This window comes from Solea senegalensis, linkage group LG11, assembly GCF_019176455.1.
Source record: "Solea senegalensis isolate Sse05_10M linkage group LG11, IFAPA_SoseM_1, whole genome shotgun sequence".
Taxonomy (NCBI): Eukaryota; Metazoa; Chordata; class Actinopteri; order Pleuronectiformes; family Soleidae; genus Solea; species Solea senegalensis.
The window spans coordinates 16828232-16843488 of record NC_058031.1 but is presented as its reverse complement, the minus strand read 5'-3'; the positions used below and the strand labels follow the sequence as shown (position 1 = coordinate 16843488).

General features: G+C 39.9%; 1 protein-coding gene across 3 annotated transcripts in view; it reads left to right on the top strand.

Moving 5' to 3' along the window:
* Positions 1 to 5293: 5293 nt before the first annotated feature.
* The window catches only part of bsna (bassoon presynaptic cytomatrix protein a), an 81493-nt gene continuing 71529 nt past the window's right edge, over positions 5294 to 15257 (top strand). For all 3 annotated transcript variants that reach the window (XR_006361321.1, XR_006361320.1, XM_044038594.1), the window contains exon 1: positions 5294 to 5785. Coding sequence is in view for 1 of the 3 variants with exons in the window: in XM_044038594.1 (XP_043894529.1) it covers positions 5300 to 5785 (486 nt within the window). In the remaining 2 variants the exon portion in view is untranslated. The remainder of the gene's footprint in view (positions 5786 to 15257) is intronic.

Genomic DNA, 15257 nt, shown 5'->3' with positions numbered 1-15257 from the left:
TGTTGAAAAGACGCAGAACATTTCCACAAACTATTCTATGGGCACTTTGGTTTGGGGATTTTTACTTCACCCCAAGTGAAGTATTGTTTTTGGTGTGTCTGTGTGTGTGTTTATATCTGTGTTTCCGCATTTGCCTGCAATATGGCCAAGAATTTCAAGTATGTCATAGGTTAGTATTTCATCCAAAATGTGACAAAAAGTCAAAGGTTAGTATGTCGTCCAAAATGTGACAAAAATACATAATTTAGTATGCTGTCCAAAATTAGAGAAAAAAGACATACTTTAGTATGTTGTCCAAAATATGACAAAAAAGTCATACTTTAGTATGTCGTCCAAATGTGACACTCACTTTCTCACAGCAATTAGTGCTGGTGTCTTCCTGAAAATGAGAATGAGTCACCAGATGTCTCTTTGTTGTGTGTCTCCTTATCTTCTTCTTCTTCTTTTTTTTTCTTTTTTCTGTTGTTTGGTTTTCCCCTTTTCATTTCATGTGGATTATTCTATGCTATTTGTTGCAGTGCTGACCTTGAGAATATTATTCTCCAGGGAGATAGCATTCAGAATGTGCCATCAAAGATTTAACCACGGAGTTACTTAATGTTGAGGGCGGGGGCTGATCAGATTACATTGTATGTAAATGAAGCTGTAGTAGGTCAATAAGGCTTGAAACACAAATCATTTTAATGCTGTGAATATTTTGCCTCACATTTTGGGAAATGTAACTGTAGTTGTATGTCTATAAAGGACTATAATCACAATGAACTAGTTTCTTCAACATTCCTTCTGGAGCAAAACCAATTTTGAACCGTCTGAACACACACACACACACACACACAGACAGACATTTATACAAACAAGAAACTGCTGTTGCTGTGTGTCCTTGGACTGGGTGGATGAACAAGTATGTGAAGAGAACCCTAAATATGGGCTACAGTCTAACGGGAAATGAAACTGCAAACTGTTTTCCTCCGTCTCTCTTTCATTTTCCATCATCTATGTCCCTGTCAGCTGTAAGTCTCTAATTCTACCTTCTTCCTCAGTTTCACACTCAAACGTTTTGTTGAATCACCCTTTTTTTCTTTGTAAAGCTCACACATGTACTCACATGAGATAAGATAGTCCTTTATTTGTCCTGCAGTGGAGACATTTACAATGTTACAGCAGCAAGGACAGTAAAGATAAAGATGATAAATAATAAACATGCATTACCAAAAAGGTACAATATATAAAGATATTAACACTAAGATTATTGAGGTCAAATAGAATGTGGAATGTACATTGTAGACAGTTTGCAGAATATTCACAGTATGGACTTGATATTTACAGTATAAATAGACAAAGGTTGAACATGGGAAATTGTATAAGAATGAGTATATTGCACTTATGCAAATTTACAGTATATTGCACATGGAAGGGAGGAATGAGGAGCCTGGTGATGTGTGGTCTACTGAGAGCAGTGTTTGTTGTACAGTCTAACAGCTGCAGGGAGGAACGACCTGCGATAACACTCCTTCAGACATTTAGGACACACAGCTGTGTTGCTCTTTGCAATTGTGTTTAAAGGGTGTGCAATATTTCATTGTGAGACAATAGAGATGGATTTAAAACTTGCTATTAGATCAAAAACATCACTCTGTCCTGCAAAAGCCACATTTTATCTTTTCAGGTTTCAAGTTTACCTGAACCTGAATCTGAAGTTTTACAATCATGTTAGGAGTGATGTAAAGCTTTTTTTATTCTGTCACTGTCAGTCACAACTCAGAGGGACTTTTCCTTGATTGGGGAAATTGTTGCTAGAAAGACACAAAGGATCGTTTAAGGTTCACTTGCCTTCAGAGAGTGGAAATAAAAAAGGAGCGATTGAACAAAGGAAAAGAAAACCATCAGGGGAGCGAGGCCATGGTCAGTGCCAGCTGAAAAATAATGGCAGTAGGCAGAGAGGCAATGAAGAGAGGAGAGACTTAACAGAAAGGAGGACTAAAAAAAAAATGTTTTTTTGGAAAAAATACTGAAAAAAAAAAAGATAAATTAAATGGAAAGAAAGAATAGTCGGAGGCCGAAGAAGAGTGAGCGACTTTCATGACCTGACTGTCCAAGAACAGAAAATCCAATGCACCAAGGCTAGTTTCATTCAGTCATTGTCACCAAAGAGAATGGTTAGAATTAAATGAGAAACCTTGCTCCCCAAAACAGGCACAACCATGTTCACATATTCATGTTGTCGGTCAAAAGGCAATCTGATGAAAAAGATGTTTTTCTTCATTTTAGTGCCACATGAGCACTAAGGGTTAATGTCACAATAATTGAATGATAGTGTCCTAAGGCATTGGTCTGTACTTTTTAACCTCCTCTCAGGAGTGTGGTATTTACTGCCAGAGGTATGTGTGTCTGTGAATGTGTGTCTTTCCACTGACTATTATGTTCCAATTTAATTTGTTGATGCTGCTGGATGTTCACAGCTCCTATCACAGCTTTCAGCAGCAAACGGTGAATGAAACAGTAATTATTTTTTCTGGTTCATTTATTATTGTTTTTGCTTTTCCGTCTCTGCCGGTGCAGGTAATTGAATGTGTTAGAATACAGTGACAGATAGATATTTTTTTTCCATTATACGATCAGTCGGCAATAAACAACTCTTCTCATTACACTTACTTTGCCCCACCAGCAGTATATGAATATGAATAATTAAAAAAAAAAAAGCTTTCAGCAATTAAGTCGTTAATCGAATTTCACTGATGTGTTTTTGTTGAAGAAGCTTGAAGGACAAGGATGGATTATGTTATGGTATGCATTGTGATGGACTGACTGATTTTTTTTTTGGAGATTCACGTTTTTCACAATCAAGAAACTTTATTGTCATTGTGCAGCAGTAGAAACAACAGTGTTAGGCTTCCCAGAGTAGGCAAGTTTTGCTTTGCCCTTTTTTTTTTAAACACATTTTTATTGGTGGGCAGTTACAGAAGTTACATATCAAGTGTATACTTAAAAATAGATAAAAGTCCTTGTATTTTGTATTTTGTCAGTTTGATACCAATATGTGTATTGATACTTGTCTTTATGTGAGACTCTGTCAAGGAACTTAAGATAAATAATGGTTGCAGCAAATATTGCGTATACATTGAAATGAGATGAACTGAGGTAATTAGCTTATCTTCGATGTAGTCTATGATGTAGTCTATTAGCTCGGAAAGTCCTGGTTTATTTGGATAGGCGTGAATGTGCAACCGAACTCTGATCCGCACCAAAAACATAGGTCTCGGTTCGCTTCAAGTGAACCAAATGCAGGAAGCAGACTACAACGCAGGGCCTTGTGGGTAAAACATATGCGTGTGTAGAACGATAGCTGGGAGAAATGGCTGAGCACATTGGTGCAGTGTATATGTGTCGTATGCTCACATAAAACGATAGGATTTGATGCAGCTCCATGTTTTGCTCTGATGTGGAGATGAGCGAGTTTTTTTTTTTCTTGTTCATTGTTTGTCTCGTCTTCTCCTTCAGTAATTGTTGATGCAGCGCCATCTCAGGCGAGGAGGGGGATACAAGGTTCAAGGTTCAAAAGGTTCGGTTTGTTTCACTGAAGTGCAGTGTGAAAGCAAACTTGGACCTGTTGAATGTTGCAACCCCGGTTTGAACCGAGTAGTCCCCAATCGTAGCGAGTCTAGCGGACTACAGTATTAGGTGTGAAAAGTGTCTCAAGGCTGAGATGGTGCAACACATCCTGCATCCATGGAGTCCAGCTCGGGTAGTGGGGAGACTTCCTTTTGGCCAACAGAGTGACAGATTTTGTTATTCGACGTTTAGTACCGACTCCGACTAGATTCTTATTGTTGACCCCTGCCACCCCAAAGATAGCAATTGGAAGACGTCTGCCAGAGTCGTGAAGATGGTATTCCAGTAAGTGGACAAGCAAGGACAGTGCCAAAGAGTTTGGCTTTTGAGAAGTGAAGGTGATGTAACACCTTAAATTGAATTACTCTACTACTTTTACTAACATAATGAGGCAGAGTGCACCCCCTGCAGCGCTGCTCCCCACTGTTCTGGTGAAATACCCCAACCACCCCCACCCCCGCTCCGGTCTGTCTCCCACATGGATCTCAGAGTCTCCAGGGATAGGTTCTGTAAATTAGCAATGCACTTATAAATCAAGGCAACTGCACCTCTCAAGGAGAGGACAGATTTCATAGGTGACTCCTCTGGAAGGAATGGGATAAGTTTATTTCTCCGTTGTTCAAATGTAGGAAATATATATATATATGTTCCATCTATAAAAAGGCTTTTCATGTTATCGATACCCTCACTTTTCCAAAATGCCAAAAGAGCCATTCACAACAGATGGGCAACATATCACAGAATCACAACTATGTAGTTTGTGTTTTGTCTAGCTGAAGCTCACGAGTCTTGTTTTCTCCAAGATGACATTTGCAGCCACGCAATTTCATCTTCACTTCATGGATATATGAACTTGACATGGATGCTGAAACATGTCCCAGATAGAAAATTCAGTATCCAGTTGATGAGCCATATAAGATCAATGGGCATCATTTAAAAGCATTTGTTTTTCTTTGGAGGAGATTATGTTGCAAGGCACAATTATTAATGTGAGCCTAAACAGCATCTGGTGTTGTGATGTTGACCATTAATTGGCATGACTAAGAAAACCTGCCGTATCTTACCCAGGAATCATTTCATTTTTAACTATCTTGTTAGAGCTGTGAGCGCCACAAGGTGAAGACTTTGTGTGTGTGTGGGTTCTTGTATTTGTGGCAAAAACCGTATAAACCATACGGAATGAGGACATTTGGGCAAAGTGAAGACATTTTGGATGGTCCTTACTGCTTTTTTGGGTTCAGATCTGGTTTTAGGGTTAGGGTTAGAATTGGGTTTAGGTTAGCCTAACTCAATTCTTGGTTATGGTTAAGGTATGTGTGTGTGGGGGAAATAAATGTTATTTGCCCATTTGATAGATGATAATGCTTTTTCTTTTTTTTCTCCTTTGTGCTTTCTCCCTTTCTTTTAGGGGCCAAATGGGTAGCCCCAAGCCTGCCATGCAACAAGGAGGACATGGAGGAGGAGGAATGGGAGGAATAGGAGGAGGAGGAATGGGAGGAGGAAGAGTAGGGGGAATGGGAGGCGGAGGAATGGGTGGAATAGGAGGAGGAATGGGAGGTGGGGAATGGGTGGAGGAGGAATGGGCAGAATGGGAAGTGGAGGAATGGGAGGTGGAGGAATGGGCGGAATGGGAAGTGGAGGAATGGCTGGAATGGGAAGTGGAGGAATGGGAGGTGGAGGAATGGCCGGAATGGGAAGTGGAGGAATGGGGGGAATGGGAGGAGGAGGAATAGGAGCAGGTATGGGTACAGGTGGAGGAATAGGGTCCAGAGCTGGCGAGCCTTACCGCCTGGCAACTCATGAGACTCCGACTCCTCCCCGACATATGCAGTCCAGCCAGGGCTCTGGTCTCGGTACGGGTCACGGCCGTACTGGGTCCAGTATGGGAGGCCATGAAAGTCCTGGCCAGCATGCATCTCGTAGAAACCTCCAAGTCGACTTCAGTGGCTCCAGGACAGGCAGATCTCCATCGGCTTCTCCTGACCGCAGCATGACGCCCACCTCACCTTACTCGGTGCCCCAGATTGCTCCCATGCCAAGCAGCAAACTGTGTCCAGTGTGCACCACCACAGAGCTGTCCAACCCACCGGCTGTACCCAACTACAACACCTGCACCCAGTGTAAGGCCACTGTCTGTAACCAGTGTGGATTCAACCCCAACCCACACCTCACTGAGGTAGGTCAGCTTTGACTGTGCTCATGTGAATGTATGGAACATTTTAAGGTGTACGATTTCTACCAATAAACCCTCCTAAATGTTACACACTGGACGTTTAAACTCTTAACTCTCTATGTCTTCACTTTTCTACAGTAATTGTCTGTAACAATAGGAATGACGTCATAGTGTTCTTACCACATACTTTAAGGGAAATCAGTAATCTAATAATACTTATTACACTGTAACCTTAATACATTGATGACTAAATAAAAATGTAATGGGGATTTATATTAAGAGACATTTGTGTATGAATAATATTTTAATCCAGTGAGCACAAACAAGTGTTAAATAAATCACAGCAAGAAAAAGTGAACAATGAAAGTTGGATTTTGAAAACAGGTCCTACTGTAACAGAAAAGAAGATTTTTCTGGCCTATTGTCAGGCAAGAGAAAGGCTAGAGGGAGATGTTTTGCTTTGGCGTGATGCTTTTTGTTTTATTTTTGCGTGCCAGTAACGCACTTTTGACTTGAATGAGATTCAATTATAGTGAGTGAATAAAGTGAATGAGTCAGGGGAGCGACAGACGTGAGATAGATGGATTGAGGAAAGAGAGATCTATGAAGACAGAGAGAGAGTGAGAGAGGTAGAATGAAAGCGCATGGTGAAAATAAAAAGATAATGACAAGCTTTAATTATGTGTATGTCCTGATAATTTAATTTAAAGACTGAATGATTGAAATAATTGAAAATAAATGAATGAGCAAAAGGAGGATAGCAAGACAGCACATAAAACTGTGCGTGTGTATGTGTGTGTATGTGTAGTGGAGGTCTTTGTCTGTGTGTGATGGACAGCAAGTGTAAAGGCACAGCAAGTGGCAGTAATTCCTTCCAGAGTCCCTGACAGAATCTCAATTAATGTCCAGAGACAAGACACACAACACTTGCCTGTGTGTGTGTGTGTGTGTGTGTTTGTTTATATACCTGAAACACTGACCTTGTCCAGATCAGTTTTTCCCTTAAGGACCAAAACTTGGTACTAATGAGGCTGAACCTCATTTCTGTGGAACTTAAACTTTAAGTTTAAGGCTAAGATTTGAAATGTGGCCGGGTTCTGTTTAGACATTACCAGGTTATGTTTGAGGTTAGGCAGAAGACTTAAGGTTAAGGAATGAGGTAAATTGGACACACTTAAGCGGGCCACACGGTTGGTGTAGTGGTTAGCACTCTTGCCTTTGCAGCAAGAAGCCCCGGGTTATGGATGGATAGATTGATAGATGCTCTAAAGCGACCATAGGTGTGCATGAATGGTTGTTCTTCTCTGTACGTTGGTCGCGCGGTGGACCAGTGACCTGTCCAAGGTGTACCCTGCCTTTCACCCTATGTCAGCTGGGATTTGCTCCAGAGTGTGAGAAAATAGATGATGCAGCAGCACCCAAACAAGAGTGGTTGTGTTGTTGTCTTAACACCCCGGGAAGTGATAGCTGGGGAGTGACAATGCACATGCAGGAGGACGTTATGTAAGCCGGTCGTATGTGAATGAGACTATGAGGGAAGCATGCAGCATTTTATTCTTCCTGACTGAGCTTATGCTACAGCTTCATTCTATGCAATAGAAGACACCTACATTTTCATGTATTTATTTATAACCGTTATTTAACAAACAATATATGCTACTTGAATTTTACATCTGTGAAAACATAAGACTTTGGCAAAGTGATTACTGCAGGTTAAAAAAATATAGGGGATGATTTGATAAGCCTCTGACTTATATGATATGGACTGTACATGTGACAAATGAACACACACACACACACAGCCTCTTGTCTTACTGTAGTTTATGCCAGAACCTTGTGCAATAAATGATTATGTTAATTAAGGGCAAAAGCCCACAGGAAAAATGGAAAACATATTATGCAATGCAACACATCAGCATAAAGTTCAATCATCATCTTAAAAAAAACCAAAAAAAAAACCTAGAATTTATTATTTTTTCCAAAACATTAACCTATCTTTAAGTTTGAAGTGCGTCTGATTTACTGCATTTTGTACAGGTTTCTATTGCGGTTAGTTCAACGTTTCTTGACATTAGTGTGTGACATTATGTTTATTTACCTCACAGAGTTTGCGGTGGTAAAAAAAAAAAAATACGGAATCGTGGGAATATTTTTTATTTAGATTGTAAAATTTGATGCATAATATGTACGCTTGGACCTTTAAAAATAAATAAAATGAGAAGAGACACCACCCCCCCATTTTAGATTTAAAAAAACTCAAATATATAAATATCAATTCATATTTACTGCATTATTTAACTTTAAATGCCAAACTTTTGTCATTTAAAAACCTGTAGAAAAGTCCCTCAGCTGCATGGCAGCGCTCCCGCCTTGTTGTGTCTGCTGCTATGGATTAATACTTAAACTGAACATTATCCTTTATTATCACAGTTAATCAATGCGCTGTGTGTCCTGATAATCTAATAAGCAGTGCCAGGCTTCATATCCCACAAACTATGCTTCCATTCCATTTGCATCACATCACGTTTAGCAGGCTGAACCCGCACAGCTGAAGAGATTATTTCATATTAACAGGCCAGAGATGTTTCATTTTCAATGTTTCAAAGCTGTTGAATGAGTCGCACATATACGTCATGTTTAAATTGTGTTGACTCGATCGAAGGAGAATTATGTAATCAGTGTTTGAGGGGGTTCAAGAATCAGAGAGATTTTTACTCAGCAAATGTGGGTTTTAGGTAACACAGCTTTCTGTGTGTTCCATGATGAATGATGGATGGAACTTTAGCCGCTTTCAGTCTTAGAGAAGGAAAATACTGCGTATCAGCAGTTCGTGGCTGTACAAAAAAGATATCACAGCCTACCTCATTATTTTTAAGTTTAATTTTATTCTTCACACAGTGTGTTTTCGTGTGAACCTTGATGTGTGGATGTTGATAAACATGACTCTACAGGCCATAGTGAAATGGAATTTAAGCAATTTAATGGAGGCTTTTATCCAAAGTGCCCTGAGTGGGCAGCTGCTAGCTGCAAGAGTTGTTGCAAGAGAAATCGCTGGTCCTGTATTCTCTTCTTCTTTATCCACTTGTATGATAAAAAGCTATGAAAATGTTGGAAAACACCCTTTAGCATCAAACTCATCTGTTCTTGTGTTTCAGGCAGTGCTTTACTGTCCAAATGTAGAAGCGTTCATGAGGCCAGTGTTGAGGTTGATATTGGAGCAGTTACTTGGATATGCAGCACAATGTGAAGTGTTTACATAAAGTAAACATCAGGCGTATACATACATGATGTTGGTATTTTAAAAACATTTCTATTGTTTTGTGCAGCCATAGATGTGATCTTTGCTGCATGGGTAGCAGTTCAAATCAAGTCACTTAATCATAGCGTGTAAACAAGTGCGACTTGAAAAGGTTTCCCATTTCCTGTGGCAACTGTCGTTCACACTAACTTGATCTTCTCCCTCTCAGCCATTTTCTATCTAAGCCCTTTGGCAGCACGTCTTCCTCCCTGTAGCCTCTTTGTTGTTGAACAGACTGTGCACTAATTTTAGACTCAGCGTGCACATAGTGCTGCTAATGGAAATGCGTGTGTGTGTGTGTGTGTGTGTGTGTGTGTGTTAGTTGGATTAATTAGTTTCCAGCAAAATCTGCAAATTGCGCTTCTCTGTTCCCGTCTCTCCAATCTTCACATCTGCCTGTCACACATTGTTTTTATGTGCGCGCGTGTGCATGTGTTTATGTGTAACAGACAGATGCATGAACAGTTTGTTCAATTTTCTGCAGATTAATAGCTATTTATGTGCAACTCATAAATTACTGAACATTTTTGAGCTTCATCAGAACAAATCATTCATGTCTGACTGTTTGGAAACAGCACGAATAACAGCGTTGGTCTTGTTTTTGTTTACTTACAAGTAAACCTGATAAAAGTCAAAAGCAGCAACAATTTAGAAAGATAAAAAGTGGGATATATAATTCCATTCATACTATACAATATCATATATTAAGCGTTACTCTGTCTGGTTCAAATTGTGCACATTATGATGCTAAACAGGAGCACTGAGAATATGTTGCCATGGTTTATGTCAGTTATTTGAAATCAATTTGATTGGAAAAAGCCATGACACTGACAGGGACTGAGGAAAAACAACAAGAACAAGGTACATGGATATAGACAGATTCACATGGACACGGTAAAGGACGTCAGTACATGTTATCACCACAGGTCGTGTCTGATCCGGCGATCCTTCCAGCCCATTTCTCATAAGAGCTGTTTTACGACTTTATCACGGTGAATTTAACTCACAGCTGGAGCAACAGAAAAAAGAACATATCCACTCACAGACTCTCACAGACATGTGAGGATGTAAGCTGCAGCTCTGACAGTGAAATAATGTTGAGTTTGTATTATTAAAAACAAAACATTATACATAATATCTATACGTAAATATAGACGTCATGTGATCGTCTAGCATCACGTAAACAACATGCTATACTTTTTAACCATTCATTTTACTGGTCAATTAATGATCAAGAATTAAAGATACAATATTGAGTAGTATGGCACCAAATGATCTATATATGTTAGCCATAACATTTCCAAATACTATTCAGTTTCTCTTCAAGGTAACAGATCCTTTCATTTTTTCACATTTTAATGACGTCATCCTTTAAATGTCGTTTGGGGCAAAGCGCCGTGGAAATATTCTCTTCTCGTGTGTTCTCTTCCCGTAATGAAGAAACAAGACAACAATGCATCGGCTCACATAATCCCGTGCTGCTTCTCAACATTATCTACTCTTATGGTTATGCCATCGCTCTTATGACACTGTCCACAGACAGCCTATAGATTAGGTTATTATAAATGAAAAGAAAAGACACACACACACAGACATCAGCGTTAATCACTCTTCCTGAAGTTATTACTAGTTTTCTTAACTAGTAATTACTAGTCATTATCTGGACGTATAGAACAAACTCACTTTGTGATGAACACTTGCATGTGTGAAGTGGGCCGCCCCCTTTCCTTACAGCAGTGCTGATGATGACAACAATAATAATGCCACTGATAACAAGTTACAGATATGACACTCGTAATTATCGCTTACATTTCTTGCACAAGACTTGATATATATTTATCACCTTAATGGCAGTTGTGTTCCAGAGGATTGCGCCAGTGCTGATGTTTTCTCTGGAATGACTGACGTGACTACGTGGGCCTAAATGAGGAGATGTATTTTCATCAGCGCAGACGGGAGCGTAATGATTATAATTCCGAGACGATACCTAGAACTGAAATAAATAGAGTGCCTGTTGTGAGCTCATCAGTGCTTCATTGTCTCCCGCTTTTCCTCTGTAGTTTGAGTAACAACTGCCGCCCAAATCTCTCTGTAATGTTTCACAACAAACCTATTATTATTTAAAAGACTTTGAACTGCACTGATGCGAGGAACAAGGGAAGATGTGTTCTGTACACAGATTCTACATCGTCTTCAAATACAGCAAGCGGGGATTTCACGTTTCATTTGTATGCATTTTATTAAGAATGTGCCAATATACTCTCATTAAATGTAATGTTCTGAACTGAGTAGCAGGTATAAAGGTAATTGTGCAGGCGACAGGAATTCCCATCAAGCCATTTGAGTTCCTGCAACTCATAGAATAAAGACAACGAATAAGGATGGAACCATTTTAACCTTTCGGTTTAACTACTCCTGTGGAAATCTTAATACGATCGCTTTTGAATGGCTCGCCGAGCCGAAACCGTGCCAGCTGTATTACAGTTGAAGGACAGTACTAGTTGCACAGTAACACTGCAATACAGCTGTCGGAGAGCTTAACTACATCAATAACAGTATTACGAAATGAGTCGCAGAAACACTGCCTCGAGTAAAACCATAATGCTGATCAAACTGGGAATGTTTTTTTATTAGTCTACTCATTAACAAGCTGCCAGTGAGAATTTAAAGTGACTGCGTGAATCCTGACATGCAATTAAGTTTCATAAAGTGCTGAAAGTAATCACTTCTCAAACTCAAACTTTCAGCACAACTGAATTGTACCACTGCAAATATCCTTACCCCCCCTATTTTCCAGATTCCCAAGAGCTAGTGGCTCTTTCTTTCTTCAGTCCATTACTCAGTAACCCCGCCCCATTCATTGTAGCTTAATAATTCTTTCTTCCTACTTTGCCCTCCTCTCTCCTCCCTCCGTCTCTCCAGTCTCTCCTCCTCTGTGGTATGAGGATGCAGTCTGTTATGCTTGGCTGTCCTTGAGTGAGCGGCAAATCAAAAGCTCCAGCATTGGCATAAACCTGCACCAAGCGGTGGAAATCCTGTTTGAAAGCCTCCGGTTGCATCGGCAGCTCAGTGGAGACACACACACACACATACACACACACACACACACATTTACATATGGATGCCCCCACACATTTATGGACCAATGTGCTTGAGAAGAGAAATGTGCGCATTTATTTATGTAAATTCCCCTATGTAGGCACATTAATGCCCTCATATAGTATCAGCACATGAAAGAGTGCACGTACTACATACAATATGGACATTTATTTACATCTAACCAGATTTCCCCTGGGGATTAGTCAATGCATGTCACAGCTGCATGGAAGTTAGCTTATGTGGGTAGATAAAAGTGGTTTATTTAAAATCAGCAGCTCGTCTGCTGCTTTCTGTCGAGGAAATGTCACGACGGTGCTCAGTTGTGAAATCACACACACACACACAACACAGTAAACGATAACATAAATGAAAATATTTTCATTTAGTTTATGTTCACATATCAGTGTCTGTCATAGATGTTTGCTAGAGACGCTTTCTGAATTGAAATATTCTTTTCACAATAGTAGTGCTCCTTTTCTTTTTTCTTACTAGACTCTTTCTGACTAAGAGTGCTCCCAATGGGAATAACATCTCTAACCCCGTCTCTGTTACAACCCTCCTCTCTCCAATTAGTCACACAGAAGCAGTCTTTCTCCTCAGCTTTCCTCTGAGCTCTTTCTTTCGTTTGCTGTCGTCTGATTTATCTTCCAGTTTTTCTTTCTGTAGTCTTCCTTCCAATACGCCCTCTACTTTTCTCAGTCCTTGTCCTTAATAGTGTTTTTTTAATTGTTTGTTTTTTTAAACTTTGACAGACAACTATTGCCATTGAATATTATTTCTATGATTCATAGAAAGAAAATCAGCCCCAGAAAAGGTCACTGTAGTGTGTTTATGCCTTAGATACCAGGTGACACTTGTATGTTGCCATATAAGAATCTCTGTGGGCGTATTAGAGCTGCTGTGATGGCAACAGCATTATCAGCGTCACCAGGAGACGTGCACTGGACACACAAACACAGAAACGTATGGGAGGAGGCCATTCAGGCCACAGATTTCACTGTCTGTTCCAACCCCCTAAAAAGGAAATAACCACACCAAACCAGACCATAACCAAAGTTATGACAGAATCATTAGCAAAACTTTATTTTCAGAAACTTAAAGTTGAGTAACCACTTTTGTTTTTGTCCTCACGGCGAGCACTCGTAGCTGGCCAAGTGTTTTCTCCTGCTCCCAGGACTACCTTAACACACAGTAACACATTTGTGTTCTTTTAATCATACAATTGTGTTAGATTAGATTACATTAGATTAGATTGTACTTTATTGATCCCACAATGGGGAAATTCACTTGTGCAGTAGCATACATGTTACAAAGGACAGAACAGAACAGAATGGCATAGATTACCTAAAGAAACAAATATTAAAATAAATAAAATAAAATAAAATAAAATAAAATGAAATGAGGTATGCAATTTACATCAACACTATGTATTTAGATGTGTAGAGAAACTGAATACTGTACAGAAAATATTTACCAAAGTGGCTTATGCTGCTAATTATCGCACAGAATTACAATAGATTTCCACATAAACAATAGAAGGTTATACGTACAATACCACACAATGGTTTTAGTATTTATGCTCCTGCCATAACATCAAGTGCAGAACAATACTCGACCAGATGCGCTTCATCAAAATTCTACTCCCAGATTAAATTTAAAGCAGTGGTAGCATATGCTCAGCAGACAGCTGATCTCTACAACTCATCAACATAAGGGACAAATAACCGTGTCGTCATTTCCGACAAAACAATCGATTGAATCCTATCAACATTTCAGAAAATCAGTCATTTCGTTGCACTTAATTCTTAGTTATCTGAACTGAAGCTTTGGTGTTTACAGATGTACGGCTGTCTGTAATAGTGCCAAATGATTAGATGTAATGCGCTGAAATCGCATCAATACTATCTACAGTGTTATTGTGTCACTTATGCCTCATGCTGAGGCTGCTGTCGTTCTCTTTTCTGTTTCACTCAGCTTCATAATTAGTAATAATGAAAACCCACTGTCAGATCACAGGCTGGGAAGATTTTTTGATAACAGAAGCAAGCGCTCAACTCGCGACTTGATCCGTTTCCTGCTGCAGCCTGTTGAATTGACGCTAACACTCGTAGCACAGTGAGGTGATTTTAAAAGAATGGCTGCCAAATGGCCCACTGAAATAGAACTAGAACCAGAAAACAAAACCAGAGATACAATGACCCCCTTTCAGAAACATCATTTTATTTGAATACACAGTGTGAGTAAGCCAGATCCTATCTCATGTGGATACAGCATGCATTTTAATCCCCCGTGTGATTCCACCATCAGGTACGATCAGATCGTTGTGGATGGATGTTAATACTAGGTCTGAATGGGACTTTCATCACATTCTGTGTTTAGAACAGAAGAAATCTTCCCATGGTGGATATAAAAATGTCTATTATTCTTTATCATTGACTTGGTTGAATCCAAATTAGCACCGACAAAGCCCTGAAAACAGGATATTTTACACACGTGAGTGTTTCAGTCTTTATAAGCACATGCTGTTCTGTTCAGACACAGACACTGGCGTGGATGAGGGAGTTTCTTTCTGCTCTCATATAGTGTTGTACCTCTTGCAGTTCCCTCCACACTCACCTTGCCGTTAATATATGGCCCTGTGTCTTCTTATCACCCCCATCCCTCCCTCTTTTTCCTCACCTCTTATCTTTCTGCCCTTTCTCTCTTTCCTTATCTGCCCACCTTTTCACTTGTGTTGTCAAAGGTATGCACCAAAAAATGGGGGAGGAATGGGAGTTATCTTTCCCCGTGTATGGTGAAGTTACAGGACTATTCCAGCTAAGTAGGTTGGGATGGGGGAGGAGAGGGAGAGGAAGGGGAGAGAACTGGAGGGATGAGGATTCTCTCTCTCCATCATATGCATAAAACATGAGAGAAGAGACTACAGCCAGCAGACAGACAGACAGTGAGCGAGGCAAATAGCACACACCTGGACGAACACATACTCTGCACATCTACGTGCACACACACACAGACACACACAGGCGTGTCATTAGTGCAGTAGCGAGCAGAGGGGTGCAAGTGCAAGAATTCATAATG